Source organism: Protomyctophum bolini (genome assembly GCF_963924005.1).
Source record: "Protomyctophum bolini genome assembly, chromosome: 7".
Lineage (NCBI taxonomy): Eukaryota > Metazoa > Chordata > Actinopteri > Myctophiformes > Myctophidae > Protomyctophum > Protomyctophum bolini.
In genome coordinates, this window is record NC_137868.1 from 45647140 (window position 1) to 45671603 (window position 24464).

The 24464-nt window shown below is 41.3% G+C and overlaps 1 protein-coding gene across 1 annotated transcript; it reads left to right on the forward strand.

Moving 5' to 3' along the window:
- Nucleotides 1–3282: 3282 nt before the first annotated feature.
- LOC308319191 (inter-alpha-trypsin inhibitor heavy chain H3-like) lies at nucleotides 3283–24397 on the forward strand. The gene is made up of 22 exons (XM_080769105.1): nucleotides 3283–3355; nucleotides 5072–5101; nucleotides 5433–5456; nucleotides 6784–6938; nucleotides 8485–8589; nucleotides 8734–8896; nucleotides 9218–9328; nucleotides 10062–10190; nucleotides 10794–10910; nucleotides 12317–12485; nucleotides 13313–13438; nucleotides 14048–14229; nucleotides 15994–16182; nucleotides 16906–17045; nucleotides 17464–17630; nucleotides 18649–18675; nucleotides 18878–18997; nucleotides 19438–19551; nucleotides 20466–20667; nucleotides 21305–21477; nucleotides 22458–22569; nucleotides 23328–24397. Exons 4-22 carry the CDS (start codon nucleotides 6844–6846, stop codon nucleotides 23464–23466), a joined length of 2580 nt encoding a protein of 859 aa, XP_080625231.1. The 5' UTR covers nucleotides 3283–3355; nucleotides 5072–5101; nucleotides 5433–5456; nucleotides 6784–6843; the 3' UTR covers nucleotides 23467–24397.
- The last annotated feature ends 67 nt before the right edge of the window (nucleotides 24398–24464 follow it).

Here is a 24464-nt window from a genome sequence, read left to right on the forward strand (position 1 = left end):
AGAAGGTCCTGGGTTCGATTCCCGCTCGGGACGCTGTGGGAGCTGGCGGCGTGTTTCCCTCCTCCGCGTCATCAGTGCCCATGAAAGGGCACTGATGTTTGCATGTTCTGTTTGCATGTTCTGTTTGGAGTTTGCGTGTTCTCGTCATTTGGGATGACGGCCAATGCCGTCATCACAAATTGACGATGTCAGCTCATTTGGGCAAGTGGGCATGGCCGTTTTAAGCCCAATGAGTGTTTATTTTGCAAAACTAATGCTTGGGATGGATTCGGCATCATGAAAACCCCCTAGTTTGACACGTCACATGCTAGATAAAGCATGAGGAAATTTTGAATATTTTGCCATCTATAGGTTGTTATTAATGGTATAGTCACATGTCATGCCAATTATGAAAATTGCTCAACATAATGCAAGTTAGCATCCGGCAGTTTCTACATGCTGGGGACCCATAGGCCTACTAAACATTTCTAACATAAAATGTTGGTGTACTCAACAGGCCCGGGTTCATTTTTTGGCTACTAGGCTATTTTATTAATGAGTTGTTGCAGAAATGTATTCTATAGGGCATGATGAAATGAAAGCGTGGTATATTTCATTTCAAGAGCAAGCATGGGATTCCAAGTTGTCTCATATACATTGATGAATTTCAATTTCAAATATATATATTTTTTTTTTTTCTGAAAGCATATCTTTCTCAAATTCCGTATGATAATATGAGATTTTGTGATCTCGGGATTGTAATTGCGTTGGACATTTTACTGTCCAACGCAAAAGTACAATATTGCCATTGTGAGCTCGTATATCATAAAATGTGTATTTTCATATTTTGTAATAATCGAAATCTACAAAGTAACTTGTAACAAAAGTATTCATATATATATATATATATATATGAGAGAAGGAGTAAAATGTACACTATTTGCCTCTCAGATGTAGTGGGTACAGTACTTAGTCATACTTTCCACAGCTGAATATCATTGTGTGAGTTCAGATTGTGAATATGTCGGCACAGTACACTACAGTATAGCCACATCAGCAGCACAGAGACAACATGGAACTAATGTCAAATTATTTAACCAACAAATCATTCAACCATCTCCAAGTATGCAAATGAAGTATGCAAACCTCCGTGTGTGTGTGTGTGTGTGTGTGTGTGTGTGTGTGTGTGTGTGTGTGTGTGTGTGGTCAAGGTCATCGTGTCTTTATTGCGGTGGTTAGTTTGCCTAATTGACTTTGCATGCGTGCGTGTGTACGTCTGTATGGTGGTTAATTTGCCTAAATGAGGTTGCCTCTGTAGACACTCGACACTAGACATGAACTCACAGATTCAGTGACTGGTTTGAATTCAGAACAACAACACATTGTTGTGTCTGTTTACACAGTTGACGTGATGGCAACTGCAGCTTTGTGTATAGCATACAATTTACGATTTACGATTCACAATTTAGGAATTCAGCAGACGCTCTTAATCCAGAGCGATTTACAGTAAGCAACGTAAACACCGGGTAAAATATCAAAGAAATATAGTCTGGCACAGAGTGGAATTCTGGCACACCGCTATTCCTATTATAAAAGCCGACAATTGCTCAGTGGGGTTTTAGGGACAGGGTTAGTAATGAGTTATGTAGACAGGTCATTATTGACCTGCACATCCTATAGTGTTTAAAGGTTCAATGTAGACTATTGCTTTTATTTGGATATACTGTTAGACTGATGATATAATAGGCTCTTGTGTCAATTTAAGTACCGGTACACATGGTTATTGTGATAAAACGCAGGGGCATGTGCTGCAGTGAATATATATACATAAGAAGTGCACTGGGTAAAAAGCAAACATGCACTCATGTGTGTCGTTTTCGTCCAGCCAAACCCAACCAGCCATGCCAAGTAAGTGTACTGTATAAATAAGCTGTGACACAAAAAGACCTCTTTGCTCTGCGGGGTCAGAGATTGCATGGCTCTCAGCTCTCTCTCCATGCAGCACTGTATACCAACACCGGGCATTTCTGTTAGAATGCTGCAATTAACTCTCACAAGTTTATTTAGCATAGCCCTCTCGGTCACATACTGTATACACATTGCCATCCAGTGTCCCGTATTTTACCGGATGGCATGTGATAAATCATGTGTCAACAGGAGTGTGGTGGAGAAAGTACTCACTTTTTTTGTTTTTTACCTAAGTAAAAGTATTACTATACTTTAGTACAAATATGGAATTCAAAATGTCGTTGACTAAAAGGTTCAGAAGTATTGGTATCAAGTTCTCGTTGTAGCAGATCTACAAGCTCACGTGGGCTTGTAGATCTGCTATTTTCAAATGGCGGAAATGTATATATGGCTGAAGTAGTTATAGGCCCTATACCTATTATTGTAATAATGGCCTAATCAAACTAAAGTTTTCAAATAAATTCAGTAGAGTAAAAGTACAATATTTGGATCTGAGATGTAGTGAAGTAGAAATAAAAGTACTGGGAATTCTAAAGTGAAGTACAAATATCTCAATATTGCACTTAAGTAAATGAACAGTGTACTTATAGTTCCTTTCCACCACTGAGGGCTGTATTTTGCGTGTCTTAAGTGCCAGGTCTTATTACTTAACTTAAGACCTGGAGGCGTGATCAATGCCATTTGGCTAAAGAGCATTGGCCAAAGAGCATTGACCACAACTCCAGGTCTCAAGTTAAGTAATAAGACCTAGTACTTAAGACACACAAAATACAGCCCTGTCAGAGTCTGTCTCATATCTCATCTCCTGCCATCAGTTGCGTGCACAGATAGATAGCACAGATAGGGGGCGCTAGAGCACCACCTGCCCTTGCCCTCTGGACAGCAATGTGTCCTTTAGAAAATAAATAAAACCTTTTTTTCCTTTTTTTTGGTACAGTGTACACTTGTGGACCATGGTGACATTAATCAATATTCTTGATTTGAAAAAAAAAGCTTCTAATATATTATTTATGCGCCAAAATCTATCAATCTCACACTATCAAGGCAACCGGCCGGTTCCACGCGCTGCACAAGGTGCCCTTTTTTTTCCCACTTGAGCACCTGCCCCTCTAAATGTCTGTGCACGCCACTGGCCTCATGCCATACTGAACTGACGTCAGATCTTTTGGTCAATACTTCAACACTAAGACACACACACACTTGTTGAGCCCTCCTCCTCCTGGGCATGGGAGGGACGTTATGGGGGCTCTCTTCTAAGCAATGAAGTGAGTGAGTGTTTTAGTGGAGTTCAGCCATGTCCAGGTGGAGGAGCTTCGTGCTGCCGTGGGGCCTGTGTGTCTGCCTCTGGCTTCTTCTCAGCCAGGCTGAAGGATCTTTGGTTATCTCTCGCCATGATGCTGCCATACAGGTAACATAGCTGCTCTTCTCTTCTCTCTCTGCTATTGTGTAGTTCCATCCATCCATCTATCTTCAACCGCTTATCCGTAGTGGGGTCGCGGGGGCAACAGCTCCACCAGAGTGCTCCAGACTTCCCTCTCCAGAGCAACATTTAGTGACTTCCTCCTGGGGGGGGATTCCGAGACGTTCCAAGGCCCAGTGAGTCGATGTGTTTCCTCCAACTGCACTTTGGTCTGCCCCCCGGGGGGGTCTCCTTCCAGTCGGACGTGCGTCGAGGACCTCCCTATAGGGAGGCGCCCGAGAGGCATCCTAACCAGATGCCCCGAACCACCTCAGCTGGCTCCTTTCCAGGCGAAGGAGCAGCAGTTCTACTCTGAGTCTCTATAATAACCTATAATAACCAGTGAGACGCCCTGAGGGCGAGAAAAGGGGCGAGGTCGCGTCGCGTGCACACATCCCCCTGGGTGACGGCAGGCTGCTGGGCGAGCGCTGGCTGTACTGGCCATATATGGAGCGTGTCTTGAGAGTATACACTATAGAGCCTAGGGTTTGATGAGGTCAGATCCACATTATGGAATGTCAGAAATAGGTCAGCTCCATATATGGAGATCTAAGGGTGGCAGCAGGGCAGTGTCTTGAGTGTACAGGGTTTGATGAGGGCCCAGGCATAGGGCCGGGCCTTAATTTTCGGGCCTGTTGAGAACTCTATAGTTTTCGCCGGCTGCCGGGCGCGGCTGCACTAATAACTTTGGGGCAGGCCCGTGTTAATGGACAGGTATCAGTCAAAAGGGAGACATTGAAAAGGAAGGGTGGATGGGGAAGGATCAACATATATGGGATGTCAGAATGTAGGTGTTGGAATCAAGAACCAGCATCGTTTAAATAATCAGCAAATTATGCCTCAGAGCTTATCGGTTCCTTTTTTATCAATGTGACGCAAACAGTGATGTTATGTGTCTTAACCACGTGGCTTAAAAGGAAAAGCTGCAGAGAATTTGTGTTATTCTTATTAACATGTTTTATTAAGTAGAAAGGCATGCTTGTATCTATTGTTTGTTTGACACTTTGAGACTGTCAGAGATATAGTATAAAGGTGTGCTCCTCTGAGCACAGATCTCCACCATGCATGATTGGATGTCACGTCTATCTTTTATGGCATTTTTTGTAAGAGATTGGCCCTGCCGACACATTTGTGAAAGCAATTACAAATGGTATGTAAGTATCAACACCCTGTTTGATTTGGACACTGTCCGATCACTCAATCACTCAATCAATCAATCTTTATTTATTTATATAGCACATTTCAGCGAGTGCAGTTCAAAGTAGTGCTTTACAGTAAGAGCAAAAATACAACAAGAAAGAGCAAAACACAACAAGAGAGCATCAACTACGATAACAAAAACAAAAGGAGCGACTAAAACAGGAAAAAGGACATGCAATGATCTAGATAAAAGCTAAAAAAGCTAAAAAAAAAAAAAAAAAAAAGTGTGTTTTAAGATTCACAAGAACATTTTGTGCCAGATGGGTGGGGAGAAGGAATCAGGTCTCGGCCAAGGTGATTTATTTCTCTTTCTTTCTTTCTCTCTCTCTCTCTCTCTCTCTCTCTCTCTCTCTCTCTCTCTCTCAGCCTCCTCTTACTGATTGATTCTGAGATTTTATTTCACAATCTTAATCGATTGTCTATATTTTCACATGTTTTAATAACTAACTTTTTTGTGAATTGCAGGAGACACAGGATGCACCAAGGTTACTTAAGGTAACAAAATATATATATATACATATTTTAATGTATTTTAATGTAAATACTAAATGATTTACAGTACTTGGATAGGTGATTGAAAAGGCATGCTTCAAAGTTCACTGTCTTTGTAAGGACTTAAAGGTTTGACCTAATCATAATACTGACTTGCCTTACTCATACTGTATAGTACTCAAGTATATGTATTGTATTGATTGTAGTTAGGACCCTCTCGAAAACGAGATACTGTACTATCTCAATGGGGTATTCCTAAATAAAGAATTTCAAACAACAAGTACTAACATTATGAGGAATCTATATTTATCATGCTCTTCTTTTTTTTTTGCAGAAAAGAAGCACAAACAACGCAGAGGTAAGATACTATATGGGCCCTTTTTGCCGGTGCCTTACCCCTTATTAGGGCTGCGAATCTTTAGGTGTCCCACGATTCGATTCGATTCCGATTCTTGGGGTGACGATTCGATTCAAAAACGATCTTTTCGATTTTTCCGATTCTCGATTCAAAAAAGATTTTTTTCGATTCTAAAGCAGTTTATTTTATTTTATTAAAAACAATTAAATAGAATTTTTGCATGATCTACTCCAGTCTTCTGAGTACATTTAGTAAAAAGCTTGTATAATTGTAAAGGTTTTATCAACTGAATGATTTAAACACACAAAGGTTAAATCCAAGAGTAAGAACATGTCTCATGTATTTAGCTTGCACAAATTTGGACCAGTACAAAAGTTACAAAATCTCTTCTCACTCAATACCAGAACAATACATTAGTATTAAAACAGGTGTAAAATAAATACAATTGGCAGGCTTAGCTTAGCTGGTAGTAAATGCACTATGCAGAAACCCAGGCCATAATGCATTGCATGCACAGGTACATTTGTGAAAAAAGGAAAAAAAAAAAAAAAAAAAGATTTTGGAAAATGAGAATCAATTCTGAATCGGACAGCATTAGAATCGCGATTCTAACTCGAATCGATTTTTTTTGACAGGCCTACCCCTTATCTCTAAAGTTATTTGCCTTTTTTGAAGGGGCCCCTATTATATACAGCTATAGTGTAGATTTATAGGGTTCTAGCCCCTCCTATACATACAGCTATAGTGTATATTTTTGTCCTAACACAGACATTAAATGCCATTGACAATGAATGGAGAATGTACGTCATATGTAGACGAGCAAATCGGCTATTTTGTCCTAACACATGTCATACATCATCATCATGTATGAATGTGTATGATGATAAGGGCGCCCCTCACTTCACACGGGAGTGATTTTTTACTATTTTGTATAGCTACAAGCTCACAACGTGTGAACTGCACAGTAAATCGGCTATTTGAAGTATTTTAAAAATGTTTTCCAAAATAGTAAAAAAAAACCTCCCTCTCTCGCTCTCTCTCTCACACTCTCTCCCTCTCTCTCCCTCTCTCTTTCTCTCTCACTCTCTCTCTCCCTCTCTCTCTCCCTCTCTCTCTCTCTCCCTCTCTCTCTTTCTCTCCCTCTCTCCCTCTCTCTCTCTCTCTCTCTCTCTCTCTCTCTCTCTCTCTCTCTCTCCCTCTCTCTCCCTCTCTCTCTCTCTTTCTCTCTCACTCTCTCTCTCCCTCTCTCTCTCCCCCTCTCTCTCCCTCTCTTTCTCTCTCTCCCTCTCTCTCTCTCCCTCTCTCTCTGCCTCTCTCTCTCTCTCAGGTGGAGGTGGACAGTGTGACAGTGGACTGTACCGTGGCGTCCCGTTTCGCTCACACCGTCATGACCTCCGCTGCTCTGAACAAGGCCAACTCCTCCCGGGAGATCTCCTTTGAGGTGGAGCTGCCCAAGACCGCCTTCATCACCAACTTCAGCATGTCAGTGCCAGCCCCAACTCTCTAGAGGGCTGTATTTTGTGTGTCTTAAAGGGACACTTCACCCTTTTTTCTAAGAAATAATATATGTTAATGACGTGTAGAAGATTTAGAACACCTTCCTGGGAGTCTTTATTTGTGTAGTTTTAGATTATTTTAGATTGTAGCAGTGAGCCCAGTGTCTCTGATGTCATGGACACTGGGCTCACTTCCTTCCTGGACTACAATTCCCATAATGCTTTGGGGGCACTGCTCCTCCTTGTGGATAGGGGGAGGGCTGTCTTACTGAGACAACATGTAGTCCAGGAAGTATAAGTGAGCCCAGTGTCCATGACGTCAGAGACACTGGGCTCACTGCTAAAATCTAAAATATCTAAAACCACATTATTACACACATAAAGACCCCCAGAAAAGTGTGCTACATCTTCTAATTGTCATTAACATATATTTTTTTGCAAGAAGGGTGAAGTTTCCCTTTAAGTACCAGGTCTTATTACTTTACGTAAGACCTGGAGGCGTGGCCAATGCTCTTTGGCCACTCAGAATAGCCAAATGGCATTGATCACGCCTCCAGGTCTTAAGTTAAGTAATAAGACCTGGTACTTATAAGACATGCAAAATACAGCCCATTCAATGTCTCTTCTTGTCCTGTACCTGACAATTATTTTGTGTTTTTGGGGCTCCCATATGTGTTTTCTATTCCCACAAATAACCAATTTTGAACAATCAGGCTTTCATGGGTGCTTTAATGGAAATTGCTCTCAGGAACAGCTCAACTGATTTTGTCATCATGATGTCATCAATGTCATCCTCCATTTCCACTTTGTTTACAATGTCCACCATTTTTGATTTTCCAAGCTGGCAATGGAATGGAAACAAGCCTGGTTTGATCTAGTATCAGTATTATAATGACTCAAATATTAAACAATCTGCATATCAGCACCCCCCCACCACCTCAGGACATTGTGGTACTGCAGCTAAAACTGCTTTCAAAGTCCAGAAAGAAATGACAAGGACTGGTTATATCAGAGTGGTGATTGAGGCTCAAACCATTAGAAATAACTTTGAGGGACATCGACAATAATGATATTAAAAGCAGTTTTAGAAATGCACGTTATTTGCGCTTTAAAATCACAGCTATAGTTAAAGGAGCACTTTTCAACCTATCTTCATATAATAGGTCCTCGCTAATAATCATGAAGAAATGGCACAATTTATTTCTACTCTGTCTGTGTCTCATAGGAGGGCTGTGGGCAGTTCAGAAACCGTCTTCCAGTGACATCATCGATGGGGAATACAAGGCTTTCTAGTCCTGAAAAGTTGCAATGCGAAAATGGAAGCCATCGTTCTCACGATAATGAAAACATTTTTGTAAAGAAATCTTGTTTAAAAAAAAGTCTGCCTAATGATTATGTCACTGGAAGACGGACCTATTATATGAAGATGGTGAAGTGGTCCTTTAACACACCAATGTACTGTTACTGTACTGTATACTACCACATACAGTATGAAACCCCTGCCCTCTAACTCTTCCCGTTTTGCATTTCAGGGAAATCGATAATCAGATGTACGTCGGAGAGGTCAAAGAGAAAGAGAAAGCCAAAAAGCAGTATGAGCACGCCGTGTCATCAGGAGAGACAGCTGGACTGGTCAAGTAAGTCACAGAACGTTTACACATGTCTGGGGAAACAAACGAGAAAATACGGTACTAATAATAACACAATTATGCTATGCATACAGCCATACAGTATTCTCCATCATTGTTTTATTCAATATCTTTGTCTGTGAATTGTTCTAGGGCCTCTGGGAGAAAAATGGAGCAGTTCACCGTGTCCGTAAACATCGCCGCCAACAGCAACGTGACGTTCATTCTGACCTACGAGGAGCTTCTCAACAGGAAACTGGGCCAGTATGAGATTCTGACCCGGGTCAAACCCAAGCAGCTCGTCCGCAACTTCCAGGTGGATGTATTGTCCATGACACGTTCACACGTCACACAATTCTGACCTGAGATCAGTTTCTAAGAATGTCTTCTATACGTCCTGACAGTTTTCTGAAAAAGCCATGCTTCCATGTCAGTCGTTCTTCCATTTTTCGAAAATAGCCCATGACCTACAAGCTCGTAGCGCGCCACTCGGTAGGCTTGTAGAGCTTGTAGATCTGCTATTTTTCAATAGCTAAAGCATAGCATAATGCTAACACCAAAAGGGGTTCCCGCCCAGAATGGCTTAATGAAAAGTCTAATCTCACTTTGTGTGTTTGTGTGTCTAAACTTTGCACAGATCGTGGCAGATATCTACGAGCCGCAGGGCATTGCGTATGTCGAAGCCCATGGGACCTTCTTATCCAACGAGCTGCTCTCTCTGGTGGAGAAAACCGTCACAGATAAAAAGGTAGAGGAGCTAAACACGGCTCTTTAATTGTTGTCATTCATTGAAATTAAAAAGTCCGTGCCCAAGGTTCTTCAGAAAGCTTGTTCCGTTCCAACTTCATCTTTGTGTATCTTTACTATCTTAAGTTCTACCCATATCTTCCCTAAAATGTAACTTCCATAAATCCAAGGCACACTAGTTTTGTAGAAGTAAAGTGTATTGTGGGCAAGTCGTTATTGACAAACTGCTGAACTGACTATTGACAAACTATTGACCACCAGAGCAGGCCTCAACGTGGAGGTTGTCTCACTCTCTTAACTCGGTCATATACAATAAAGGCATTTTTAACCCTCTTTTCCGCACAACTACAGCATATGCCTTGGACGCATTGAAGGAAGCCTGCTGTTTATACCTACTCTCACTCGAGAAGAAATTGTTTATTCCAACGACCAGGCCTTGTCCTTGCTAGAACCATGCAGCAGTGCTCCTCCTACATATATCTATTGTCTTCTATTGTGGACATGTCATATTATTTTGTATATAGCGGGATGCATACTCACAGTTTTTAGGTGATAATCTGCCCCCCGCAACCACCAGTAAAAACAGAGAGATGTCCTGGGTTGAGTGGCTCAGTCATATTGTAGTTTTCCCATGAAACCAATGTGGTGAGTAGGTTATTTATCGCCTAAAAACTAGCGTATATATGCATGAGTTTTCACTAAAGTGACTGTATTGTATATCCTTCTTCCTTCAGGCACACATCTCCTTCTCGCCGACGCCGGCGCAGCAGAGGAAATGTCCAGACTGTGATGGAACTCTGATCGATGGAGATTTCATCATCAAGTATGACGTGAACCGAGCCACAGACCTGGGGGATGTTCAGGTCAGCTCAGCTGTCAACAAGTACAACAGTTTACCCTCTGTCATTTCCTCGTATTTCTAGTTTGTTTAAATAATGTCGTGCAATTGTGTCCAGTGCATAGCCTATACTTACTGCAGGCCTGGCAGACTAGATTTAGAATATTGACATTGATGCTCTTGCTGCTGAAATGATGGATCATTTATGTGGAGAAATCCCGTCATTTAACATGCATCTCCATGGGGGAGAAGGACAGCTTGCCCTGTCTCCTCGCTGCTAACGTCCCTATTGGACAAGGAGGGGTTGGGGAGGGTCTTAGCAAAGGGCTAATTGAACAGCTCACTCTGAGAGGGCAGTATTTTATGAGGGGCTATATATATAGCTTTTTGTCCTAACTGATGACATCTTACGTTGTCATTTACCGCCCTAAACAAACATTAATTAAAGTCCATATAGACTTCATGGCTGCCACATGACGTACTGTAACTTCGGAAAGCCATGCATTGGAGCGGCTATAGCGCCACTCAAAGATGTAATTGATTTGTCATGTTACTGTATAGTGTCTGTCCTTCCCCTCTGTCACTGTAGTATAATAGATTCTGTTGTTCTTTTTTTTATCCCCCTCAGATTGTGAATGGATACTTTGTCCACTTCTTTGCACCTCCTGACTTACCCAGAGTTCCAAAGAACGTGGTGTTTGTGATTGACATCAGCATATCCATGGAAGGGAATAAAATGAGGCAGGTGAGAAGGTCTTTGTGAGACGGTGAGTGTGTGAGAGAAACATGTGGGATATTCTTAGGGTGACCATGAGTTCCCTCTTTGCGTGGGACAGTCCCTCATTTAGGGTGACCAGATGTCCCTCTTTGCGTGGGACAGTCACTAATTTCCAAGACTTTTCAGGCGTCCCACAAATTGAGACCCTGTCCCACATTGTGACTGACGACAGGCAATTGCATCAGTGTTCAAATGCCCTAATAGTTAGTCCCCTAATAGTTGGCCTTCTGCTCTCTCATTGTCTCTCCCTGCAAGTGTTTTTAAGCTTAAAATAGCATAAAAATAAAGCATGATTTTTATGATAGCTAATATTAGGCCTATGGTCGAATATGATATCAAGGCTATATTAATAGCAACTCATGTAATACGTTGCTAACCCGGTACTCCAGTATGGCTTGTGTGGGACAAGTGGGACGGGGGACTTGTCCCACACATGTGATACTTCTGTCCCTCAAATGAACAGTTTGGATCTGGTCACCCTAGATATTCTATGTAGGCCTACAACATGTTTATGAACAGTCAGAAAAAGTACTCCATTGTTTTTACTTATAAGTCAAAAGGTAACAAGTAAAACTCTGGAATTCAAAATGTGCTTGAGTAAAAGTACAAACGTATCACCATCAAAATGTACTTAAAGTACCAACAGTAGAAAGTGGTACTCACTATGAAGAATATTGTCCCGTTTCAAGTTTTCAAATGTATAAAGTATTTAGAAAATAGCAGATTGGCTATTTATTTTCAAATGGAAATTAAACTGAAATGTATATATGGCTTAAGTGTTTAATGCATGTTTTGTAATGATAATCAAAGTAACTGGTAACTAAAGTTTGCAAATAATTGTAGTGGAGTAAAAGTATAAGGCCTCACACCTTCGCAACAGACTGATGTACTGTATGCTTGTTGTATACAGAGGGTGTGATACATCTCGCCCCAATGCATTTCCAATGGGAGTCACATGGTTTGACACAACATTTGTGTTGTATGAGGGGGAGAGGAGGGGGCAGTCGAAAAACACAGCCGAAAGCCATACAACAGCTTGTAGTCCAAAATGTTGTATCAAACCATGTGACTTCCATTGGAAATGCATTGACATGACACTTACATCTTGCTTACATCTAGCATGCATCAATGTTGTATGCTATAGATCGAAAGGTGTGAGTGAGGCCTAATATTTGCCGTTGAGATGCAGTGGAGTGGAAGGACAAGTATTGGAAATTGTAAATTACTCAAGTAAAGTAGAAATATCTCAAAATTGTACTTCAGCACTGTACTTAATACCTTCCGCCACTGTTCTATGGATGACCTCTGGTCTTGTTGTGACCCTGTGACCTATCTGGTCTTGTTTGTGACCCCTGTGACCCCTGTATGTGCAGACACGGGAGGCGTTGCTGGCCATCCTCCAGGACCTGCACGAGGAAGACTACTTTGCTATCATCCTGTTTGACAACAGGGTGGACTTCTGGAAGCGATCTCTCACCAAGGCCAGCCGGGAGAGTGTGGCCGAAGCCCTGACGTTCGCCCGAGGGATACGTGAACGTGGATGTAAGGCGTTAAAGGAAGAGTCACGCTTAATGGACTCCCACAGATTGGTCTCAGGGTTTGGGCATGGAGAAGAATAGATATCAGTGGTGTAAAGTAACTAAGTATTATTTACTCAAGTACGGTACGATCCCGGGGGCACGGTGGCACGGTGGCACAGTCGGTAGTGCTGTCACATCACAGCTAGAAGGTCCTGGGTTCGATTCCCGCTGGGGACGCTGTGGGTACTGGGGGCGTGTTCTCTCCTCCGCGTCATCAGTGCTCATACCCGAGGCGGGGTTGGTGAAAGGGCCTTTCTGTGTGGAGTTTGCATGTTCTCCCCGTGTCCCCTAGGGTAGGTACCCTCACAAAAACATGCAGTAATCCTGGTCTCTAAACTACCTCCACCCTGGCCAGCCGGTGCGCCTGATGGAGGGGGAAAGGAATTGAGTGGAATGACGTGTTCCTTCCACGCGTTACGTCCGACCGGGGAAACTCCCCCCCCTGTCAGGTGAAAAGAAGAGCTTGGCTCCTCATGCATAGAATGAAGCATGAGGTCAGTCCGCTGCCCTCCCCAGGTTGGCAGAGGAAGTGTAGCGCCCAGGATTACATTAGATTATTCATGACCGGGTGAACAAATGGGTTGCAAAATTGTGGGATAAAAATGTAAGTAAAAAATAGCTATATCTATACTAGCCTCTATTCTGAAGACCAACCTACACGTACTCAAGTGTGTGATCGACGTGTCTTTGTTCGCTTCCTGGATAACGACCGAAAGCACAGAACTCTGTGAATTTGAATATCAATGCATGCACACACACACACACACAGCTGACCGTTTCCCTTTCCAGGGACCGACATCAATGCTGGAGCATTGGCTGCTGTGAACACGCTGGTGAAAGACAGGAAAGCCAACAAACTCCCAGAGAGGAGTTTCGACATGATCATTTTCATGACTGACGGAATGCCAAGCAGCGGTGAGTGAGCTCAACTTTTTAAATACATCAGGCAATTAAAGGCCTGTAGGCCTACGCCACTACCCTCCCATTAGCCAATTTGAACTCCTTGAACTCCAGAGGGCGGTAGCAGAGCTTTAGGTAGCAGGTGCCAGACGAAATCTGCAGCATGAGCATGCTCAAAGTGAAATTTATCTAGACCCCGGGGTCTGCGGAGGCCCAACAAGGCCTACAGTACACGCGCTGCGATCAGTGTTTTCATTAGCGGGAGGCTGGATTAATGATTTATTACGTGCCTATTTCATCTCATTTTGAGCCATAATGTCCATGAAGACGGCGTGCGTGCGTGCCCGCTGGGATTCGGGCCATTTTTACCTGGACGCTATAGCGGTGGTTATAGCTAAAATGTTAAATTTGCAAAAACAATATTCAATGCTGGATTAACCACCAATGAATCAAATCTCACATTCTCTCGGGCATGGTATACCTGTGCAAAGGTACGTTTATCTCGTTCTCGGGTGTCAAGGAGTTTAATATATTAGCATATGTGTGGCAAGTCTGTGCAGTGTTATATGCATGGCATTGATAGGACGGGAGGCATTAGCCTGTGTCAACGTGTGCACATCGCAGGAGTCACCGACCTCCCGACCATCCAAGGCAACGTCCGCGACGCAATCGACGGGAGGATGTCTCTCTTCGTCCTGGGATTCGGGAACGACGTGGACTACTCCTTCCTGGACGTGACGGCCCGGCAGAACAAGGGGCTGGCCCGCAGGATCTACGAGGCCTCGGACGCCACCGCCCAGCTCCAGGTACGCTGCAGTGAGGGAGGGAGCGCAGTGGCGTGCACAGACATTTTTTAGAGGGGCAGGTGCTCAAGTGAAAAAAAGGGCACCTTGTGCTGCAGCGCATGGAACCGGCTGGTTGCCTTAACCCATTTTGGGGCGGGAACCCATTTTGGTGCATGATGGTATATGCTTTGAAAAATAGCAGATCTACACAAGCTCATAGCGCGCCACTGAGTGGCACGCTACGAGCTTGTATAGGTCTGCTATTTTTTTTTTATCGAAGAACCACTGACATAGAAACATATAGCTTTAGATTGTGGGGGCCTAATATAGTAAAAGCGTTTTTATCAAGAATTGATCAATGTCACCATGGTCCACACTCCACACACTACAAATTAAGAAAAAAAATAAAACGTTTTTTTTTTTTTAGCACATTGCCAAAAGGGCTCTACCACTCCCTAGTGTCTGTCTGTGCACGCCACTGAGGGAGCGTATACGTGTGTTTATATAGGATTCATAGGATTTATGTTGAAGACATAAGCTATTGCATTTATGACAAGCAGATAGAATGTCACACACAACATGCATCGTGGTGAGGAGGTGCATGCATGTAGCAGATCTATTGCAACGCATTGTGGGCTTGTATAGGTCGGCTATTTTCAAATGGCCGAAATGTTTACAGTAGGGTTGAAGTGGTTAAAGGACCACTTCACCACTTTTCAACCTATCTTCATATAATAGGTCCTCACCAATAATCATGATAAAATGGCACGATTCTTTTCTACTCAGTCTGTGTCTCATAGGAGGGCTGTGGGCAGATCAGAAACCGTCTTCCTGTGACATCATCGATGGGGAATACAAGCTAATAGAAACTGCAGGCTTTCTAGTCCTGAAAAGTTGCAATGCGAAAATGGAAGCCATCGTTCTCACGATAATGAAAATCTAAACATTTTTGTAAAAAAAGTCTGCCTAATGATGATGTCACTGGAAGACGGTTTCTAAACTGCCCACAGCACTCCTATGAGACACAGACTGAGTAGAAGAAAATCTTGCCATTTTATCATGATTATTATTGAGGACCTATTATATGAAGATAGGTTGAAAAGTGGTGAAGTGGTCCTTTAATGTAGCCTATGTTTTGTAATAATAATCAAAATCTACAAAGTGACTATAGTAACTAAAGCTATCAAATAAATGTAGTGGTGGAGTAAAAGTATACAACATTTGCCTCTGAGATGTAGTGGAGTAGAAGTAAAACTACTGGAAATTGGAAATACTTCAGTAAGGTAAAAGTACTTCAAAATTGTACTCAAGTACAGTATAATTAACCCATTTGGACTGAGGCTGATTCTAAAAACGCCTTCTAAATACTGACTGAAAATACTGACTGAAAAAATTCAAATATTTATAAAGCATAATTAAAAAAAAAAATTGAATACTGTAGGCCTACATGCTGTACAGAACCCCAAAAGGGGTTCCCGCACAGAATGGGTTAAAGTACATGTAATTAGTTACTTTCCAGTGTGGAAAGTATTGGAAGTATTGTATAGTACTTTTTTAATTTCTGTTTGGAAAGGTTATAAATAAAAGTGTATTAATTATATTCTTCTGATACTCAATGTCTGCCAAGGACTTAATTAACTTATACTCCCACAGCGCCAACAACGCCTTTTTAAAACGTGTATAACATTGGGCAAAAAATAAAATGTATAGAAACTGGCAGTCAGGGCCTTTTTGTGCCCCCTAGTGGCAATGGAAGAGATTGTGATTCTTCCCCCCCCCCCCCAGGGTTTCTATGAGGAGGTGGCCAGTACTCTACTGCTGGAGGTGGACCTTCGTTACCCTGACGACACGGTGGACCTGCTGACCACCAACCACTTCACCCAGCTGTTCAACGGCTCAGAGATCGTGGTGGCCGGACGGCTGAGTGACCACGACGTGCAGGACAACTTCCTGGTGGAGGTGTTCGCCAAGGGGGTGAGACGGACAGGCAGACAGACAGACAGACAGACAGACAGACAGACAGACAGACAGACAGAGGGCTACTGTAGTCTCCTTCACTCAGAAAGCACTGTATCAGCATCGCTTATTTACTCCCTTTTTTAGCTCAAGAAAAAAAAAGGAAATTACAAGTTCGCCTGGGAGTCCCAGACTAGTGAAAATAGCAGATCTATATACAAGTTCACAACACGTCGCTTTGCGCCACGCTGTGAGCTTGTAGATCAGCTATTTTCACTACTAGGCCTACTACTTCTTAATTTTCGAATGCATGCAGGGATTTGTTTTCTTCATGAAATTACTGATAGAAATCATTGCAGTTGTTTTGAATTCATGGAATCTTTTCTCTTGTTTGGGCATCTTTTTTTTAAGAATTTTGAAATAATAATAATAATAATAATTCAAAACAAAATGTGAGAAACCCAAAAATAAAGGGACCCATACAAATGTCTGTGGGTGTTTGCGACATGTCCTGAAGAAGGCAGTTGTCTGCCGAAACATTGGTATATGTATTCTCTCCGTCGTATAATACATTCTTGGCACTTTATGGCTATGTGTGCGTGCGGCCACTTTTTTGTCTTTCAAAGACTACCTTTGGGAAACGGTGCAGGTCGACAGGACACAATGGTCTTGGTATATGTTTTTGTTGTTGAATATAGTGTCAAACATATACTGTATTTACCCTCTTCTCTTTCTCTCTAGTGTGAGGAGGACTTTCAAGTGCAGGGCCAGGCGACCGCCGTCGATTGGAACGTCATCTACCCAGAAAAGGAGTACGTCTTTGGGGACTTCACAGAACGCCTGTGGGCCTACATCACCATCCAACAGCTACTGGAGCAGAGGTCTGTTGGTCTGTTTCAATCATCTCAAGCTATAGCTTCTCTGTCAGGGCATTGAGACTCTCAGAGTTTCTTACAGTGCAGGAAGTCTACTGTATACGATACTGTTGAAATATATTAACCTCTTTTTGAGGGGGCACTAGCCCCTCCAATGCGTGGCTTTCCTAAATTATGTCACATCATGGCAGCAAAATCTATGGTCTTTATGTTTGTTCAGAGCACTTCATCAAAAACAGTTTGTCAGCCAAGTATATGGACTTTAATGTTAGTTTTTGTTTCATACAATAACGCAATGCAACACTACTAAAGCACAATAAGGAAATGTCCTCAATCATTCATGCCCCCTTAAAAATCTGCATCACCCCCCCCCCCCCCCCCACCTCGTGACGTCCTCACTTCACGTGAATGTTGTTTTTTTCAGTAAGACCGGAACGGAAGAGGACCAAAGCATTAACGCCACAGCCAAGGCTCTGGAGATGTCCCTGCGGTACAACTTTGTCACTCCGCTGACCTCCATGGTGGTCACCAAGCCTCGGACCACCGAGGACGGCGAGAGTGACCCCCTCATCGCTGACAAGCTGACCGAGGGTAGGGAAGACGTGATCCCACCTCATAGATGACTGACCGAGGGTAGGGAAGACGTGATCCCCCTCATAGCAGATTTGTTGATTTCGTCGACTAAACCTAAGACGAAAGATGTTCGTCGACTACCTTCTTTCACTGACGAAAACTAAATGGAAACTAAATGAAAACTAAGCTATATGATGACTACAACTAAGACTAAATGTATTGACAGTGTGAGTGTAAAAACAGTCATTACGAGAGCATCAAGCCCCGCCAAAATTACATTATAGTCGAATAACTCAACTGTAGATTTAGTCGACTGAAATCGTATTATATTTAGTCGACTAAAACTAGACTAACACTAAAACATTCCAGGTGACTTGGTAAAATGTGACTAAAAACTAAATGAAAACGATTCAACAGACTATGACTAAAACTAAAATCTAAATCTTCTGGCCAAAAACAACACTGCCTCATAGCTGACAAACTGACCGAGGGTAGGGAAGATGTGTGACACTTCGTTGTGGTCTCGTCTCCGTCATTACACGAGCACTATCGAAGCTGCTGACTCCATTTGTCATCGTCTAACACGGGGGTTTTCAACCCTTTTCATATCAAGGTCCATTATTTATTCGGCTGGCATCTGAGCTACAGAGCATTTGATGAGATTTAACCTCTCAGACCCAAAACTAAAGGATATTTTGTTATCGTTGGATAAGATTTAGTCCACAATTCCACGCTGTATTGATGTGGTATACCAACAGGCAAGCATTGATCAAAATAACAATTCTCCTACATTCTCTGAGACTTCTTGACTTGCACATTAAGTAATACTGCATATTTTAACAAAGCATAAAATGATTTGGATCATTTTGCACTCTCAAGAGTTAAATAATCTAATAAGTGTCCATTCGGTTACCAACTTTCCATCGTTTAGCCTGGGACCACCTGGAACCTCCTCAAGGGCCACTGGTGGTCCCCGGAGCACTGGCTGAAAACCTCTGGTACATCTAATATATTTATCACTATTTATTTTCTACAGAGCAACGACAAGAGGCGGAGAGACTAGGTAAAACATTCCATTATTTTCCACCCAACAATTGTTTTTTGCCAATTTTTACAACGGCTGCTAAATCCCAACCTATATACGTTTTCTGAAAAACTGTATTATCGTCATGTTGCTATATATATATATACACGTGGCAACATTTTTAAATGTTACCACGTTTACCGGTTTTAACCTCTGTTAATGTAATGTTGTGTGTGACCAGATATACGTTCAGATCCAGATCAACAGAGCATGTCACCAACAACAACAGCAACAGCAACATCAACGACAACATCATATCGACGCAACCTATATTATGCTCCATCTGATCCCGTATATTTTGGTAAATACTCAAGTGTGATCATATAAGTATACCGCTCAGCTTCAGATATATTGGCAGCTGGACTTTCAGTGTCCGATGCAAGGTTGTTTTAGATAACGGAAACTAAAATTTATAAAAATAAAAGTAAAAAAAAACATTTTTGTCGAACTGAACTAAATAAAAACTAACAAAAACGATAACGATAACTAACTGAAACTGTATTGTATTTACAAACATGCCCTTAGTTTTAGTTTTTCTCGTTACCAACAGTAACTAAATATATATTTTTTTAAATGGTATATTTTGTTTTGAAATCCTGCACCTGACAAATAACCCAAAGTATGAAAGAAACTAAAACTCACAATAAAACAACTAGAAGGAAAAAACTAAGTAAAACTAAACTATAATAAAAATCCAGAACTATTATAACCTTGGTCCGATGTTCCCTCATGTCATTTCAGCTGATGGAGATCCTCATTTCATGATAGAACTTCCACAGAGAAAGGATGCACTGTGCTTCAACATCGATGACACACCAGGCACCATCTTCAACCTGGTCAGAGACACAACCACAGGTAACTAAAACCCATTTAGACAAAATCTACAAAATCCACAGTTTTTTTTTTAATGTCGTTCTCAGATTTTTTTCTTGTCAATGACCCTTGTTGCTGTCAGGAGGAAACCTCATAACTCCATTTTTGAGGTTTTTGATTTTGTTTTGGCATAAATCATTGCTATTGAACACCCTTTTACGTCTGTGTGTTGTTTCGAAAATATTGAACCAATTGGAAAGTAGTAAAAAGTGCTTTGGACAAAACCTCTTAACTCCATTGGACCCTTAAAATGTCTGCTTAAAGCAACTAACTCCACCACCTCTCCCCCTCTCATGGAAGTAATTGACAATATGTAAAGTTACACCAACTTTGACGAGGCTGTATTGCTTTGTTTTAAAAAAATATAAGGTTTTCTTAATTTCCTGAAAAGTTTATATTTTTCGTTTCCTGAAAAATGAACATTTTGGAGTTATGAGGTTTCCTATCCCGACAGCAGAGATATGTAATTGGTCGCCTTAGCCTACCCCCATCTGAAGATGTGTCGTTCCAGGGACACCACCCGGAAGCAAAGTTATTAAGAACGTTCGCTCTGAAAGAATATATATTCAAAGATTTGCGCCACATTTTTGCACGATTTTTCTAAATTCTACAAACTCGTAGATCTGCTATTTTCAATAGCTAAAGTATATAACATAATGCTTAAAACACCAAAAGGGGTTCCCGTCCTGAATGGGTTAAACACTGCAGTGGACACTGAGCAACCTCTGATTATCATTCTGACATTCATTTTGGTTAATCACTAGATTTGAATATTGTGGTAGACCTATGTTGTGTCTTGTTTGTCTCATGTTTGCTGACTCTTTAGATCTTATACGTGTAATAGTTTTCACCTGTGTTTCGTGAGTGACGGAATGCAGTTTTGCTTCCTTATATAGGCATTTTAGTCAACGGTCAGACTATTGGAGATAAGAAAGTTGCCCCGGGTGGTAAAGTCAACACCTACTTTGGACGTTTCGGCATCGTCCACGAGACCCTGGGGGTGAGACTGGAGGTGACCACGGAAGACGTCTCCGTGTTACAAGATGGAAAACGTGTCAAGTTACTGTGGTCTGATAAAGCTGCCCTCAAAGGACCCAAGTAAGTCATTAGTATAACTTTTCCCAAACGAATGTCCGTGCTGCTCCAGTGTCCTTTAACTGTTCTTTTAAATTCATGAAAGATATTGCTTTTTCTTTTTAATGTTTAAAAAATATATATCTTCTCAATGACAGGACAATACAATACAAAATTGTACTTATACATTTATATTTGCATTTATAATATATATATATATATATATATATATATATATATATATAAAAAATATTATTTTATATATAGGCATGCACCCTTAGTAGGGTACACATATACACCTATATGACCATTCCTTTATGCCCTGTTAAATTAAATTAAATTTAATTAAATTACATTAAATTACATTAAATTACATTAAATTAAATTAAATTAAATTAAATTAAATTAAATTAAATTAAATTAAATTAAATTAAATTAAATTAAATTAAATTAAATTAAATTCAATTCAATTCAATTCAATTCAATTCAATTCAATTGGCCTTATGGCATGATAAAACATACGTGTACATTGCCAAAGCAAAAAGTAGGAACGATACAATCGAAACAAAACATCCCATGCATTCTCCTCACTATACTTCTGTTATAATACTCTCTGCCCTGGCTGGCCCATGGCACCTCCTTTCCACCATGCACCATGCAGCATGGATCTCCTGTTGACCAAGGACTGCACCCTGACGGTCAGTCTGAAAGACTCGGTGACATTTGTGGTCCTGCTCCACCGCGTCTGGAAGGGTCACGCGTACCACCGAGACTACCTGGGCTTCTACACGGTGGACAGACATCTTCTCTCGCCGTCCGCACACGGACTGCTAGGTACATAGCCTGGCACAGACTTATAGCATGTTATGTATAGACGGCACTATAATTGCATTGTATGTAGTCATATAGCACGTCAAAGTACATATGTATAGCATAGTATAGTGTATAGTTTATTATATAGATATTCCACTGTTGCTTTCTTAGCTTACGCATGTTTCATGATAAATGCTTTTTATGTGATGTATTCCCATGCTTTTTTTGTTCTTGCTTAATGTAAGTCGCTCTGGATTAAGAGCGTCTGCTAAATGCCTAAATTGTAAATGGTATAGCCTGGGAAGGCATTCCTTTCTCTCACCATCCGCACATGGACTGCTAGGTACAATAGCCTGCAGGGAAGGCATTCCTTTTCGGTAGAGATGGGGTGTTTTTTTTCCGGTCAGTAGTCACTAGTCACACTGGTGGTTTGTAGTCATCAGACAGGAACCCCTGAGAGGAAGGAACGTCCGTATTACCCCAAAAATCCCTGTGATCAAATTGTAGGGCCTATACTCAATAAAAGCCTTGATGTGGCGTATGAATCCGACACGTTTCTGCAAGTACGTCTTGGAATGGTTCGTTTGGTATACATCCATCTTTTATTTCCGACTCGTAGCGACTGGCGAGACTAAAAACAAACAGGGGACCAAAACAAGTTCTCAAGCCATGAGGACCCCAAAATCAATATTTGGCTGTGGACAAAAATATTCCAAATTCTTTTTTTTTTCATGATTTCTTGAAAATAGGCCTAGTTAGGGGCACCGTGGCGTGGCTAATTGTCGCTTCGCCGGCAAGTTTCATCCGTTATAGCGCTCATTCAGCTGCCTTTGCTTCTACATTTCGGCACTAACATTTTAGTGCCATTGTTTTTTCAGTGCAGACTATATAATAAACCTAAACCAGAAGTCCAGAATGATTCCCTTTTGAATGAATGAATGGATGAATGGATGGATGAATGGATGAATGATTGATTAATTAATACATTCCAATGGTTCCAGGTCAGTTCTACCATGGGGTTGAGTTTGAGGTTGGAGATCTGCGGCCAGGAGAGGTCCCTGAGAAACCTGACGCCACCATGCGTGTGAAGGGACAGGAGCTCCATGTGACCAGGTACACACGGCTGGCTGGATGAATGGATATTATTTATAGATTATCATTCATGGAAAAGAATGAAAGAACGAGCACTAAAATTGAGGAAAAACATTTTCATTAGCTGAACTATAAAAAAAGGGGGGGGGGGGAGAAAGAAAAGAAAAAAGATAACTAACTGAAACTATTGTTTGTTTACAAAACAAACTAAAACTGAAATTATAGACAACGTGCCCTTATTTTTTGTTTTTCTCATTACCAACATTATATACTGTATATATATTTTTTATTACACAATAAGTCTACTTTGTCTGACCTTTTTGAATCCCGCACCTGACAAATAACACAGTATTAACAACGCTAAAACTAAAATTTATGAAAACTAAACTAAAACTGAGTATTGTCAAATAAATAAATCTAATTAAAAAGAACTATCAAACCCGCTCTAAAAACGAATAAAACTAACTGAATTAGAAACAAGATCGACATGTTGTCCAGCCGCTTTGCAAGCAGCTGGCAACTAAATTATAATGAAAAATCACACTTGTGTGTAGTGAGGGGCGCTCTTATCACCATCATCGCATTCCGTGCTGCAGGCAATCAGCTGAGCACATTCTGTGCTCATGCACACAAACACACAAAGCTGTGCATAGGAGGGGCTAGCGCCCCTCAAAAATCCTGAAACCTTGGTTTCAGTCATTCAGTGTACTGTAGTGTACAGTGTTTGTTTCATACATTTGAGTCGTCGATATAATGTCTCTTTCTCCATTGGTCCACAGAGGCTGGCAGAAGGACTACAGGAGTGACGTGAAGAATGGAGTAAATGTTCCATGCTGGTTCATTCATCGCAACGGAACAGGCCTCTTGGATGGACATGCCTCCGATTACATTATGTCTGGCCTGTTTAACACTTACTGATGGTCAGTGGTGGGAAAAGTACACACGTGTAATTACTTAAAGGGATTAGTTCACAATTTTGATTGCCCGAGTTCCGTGTTTGGGAGATCTGCTCTGGTTTTGGTGAATATTTAGTCATTTCGGTCATTTTGTGGGGGGGCACTGGTGGCCACGCATTAAAAGTTAATTAATCCACAAAACTATAGCGTCATTTGTATTGTTGACCTATATATTTCTAAAATATTAGTGCAACTTTCGTTCAACCTTGACCCCTCTATCACATGGAACTATTTTTGGGGCGTAGTGATATGGACACAAACAACATAGTTCCGTGTGATAGAGGGGTCAGAAATTAACCAGAGCAGAACTCCCACCACGGGACTCTGGCAATAAATGAATACAGGTATTTCATACAAAAAATCTGAACTATCCCTTTAAGTAAAAGTATCAATAGCCTATCCCTATACTGCAATGTATAAATAAAGTAAAAATGTAAAATGTACTCGAGTAAAATAAAATATATAATATAATATATAAAAGTACCAAAAGTGAGTACATTGTGCAGAATGTCCCATAAATATATATATATTTTTTTGGAAATAGCCGATCTACAAGCTCACAATGTGTCCCAGAAACACTAATAGGCCTAGTTTGAACGACAGTTTTGCAGATCCAATTCGCTCCGATTAGGTCTCTATCCTTTTATTACTCATATGGGGAAGACACACAGCAAAGTTCGTGCCTATATTGCATGGACCGCTATAGGCTGGCCCAGGCCAGGAAGCACTTTTTAATACTTTTCATTGGTTCAATATTTGTAAAACTCACACACGGAGGGTGTTCAATATAGCACTGATTTAGTATTTGTTTTGTTGTTGAAAACTTGCTGGTTTCTGCCAAACATTGACGATATGTATGAGCCGTCTGAACATGTTTTTGATTCCCTGGAAAAAAGGAGCAAAGTAATTTTCCCAAATATCAGTTCAATAAAGATTTTAACTTTGTTGTGTATTTTGTGT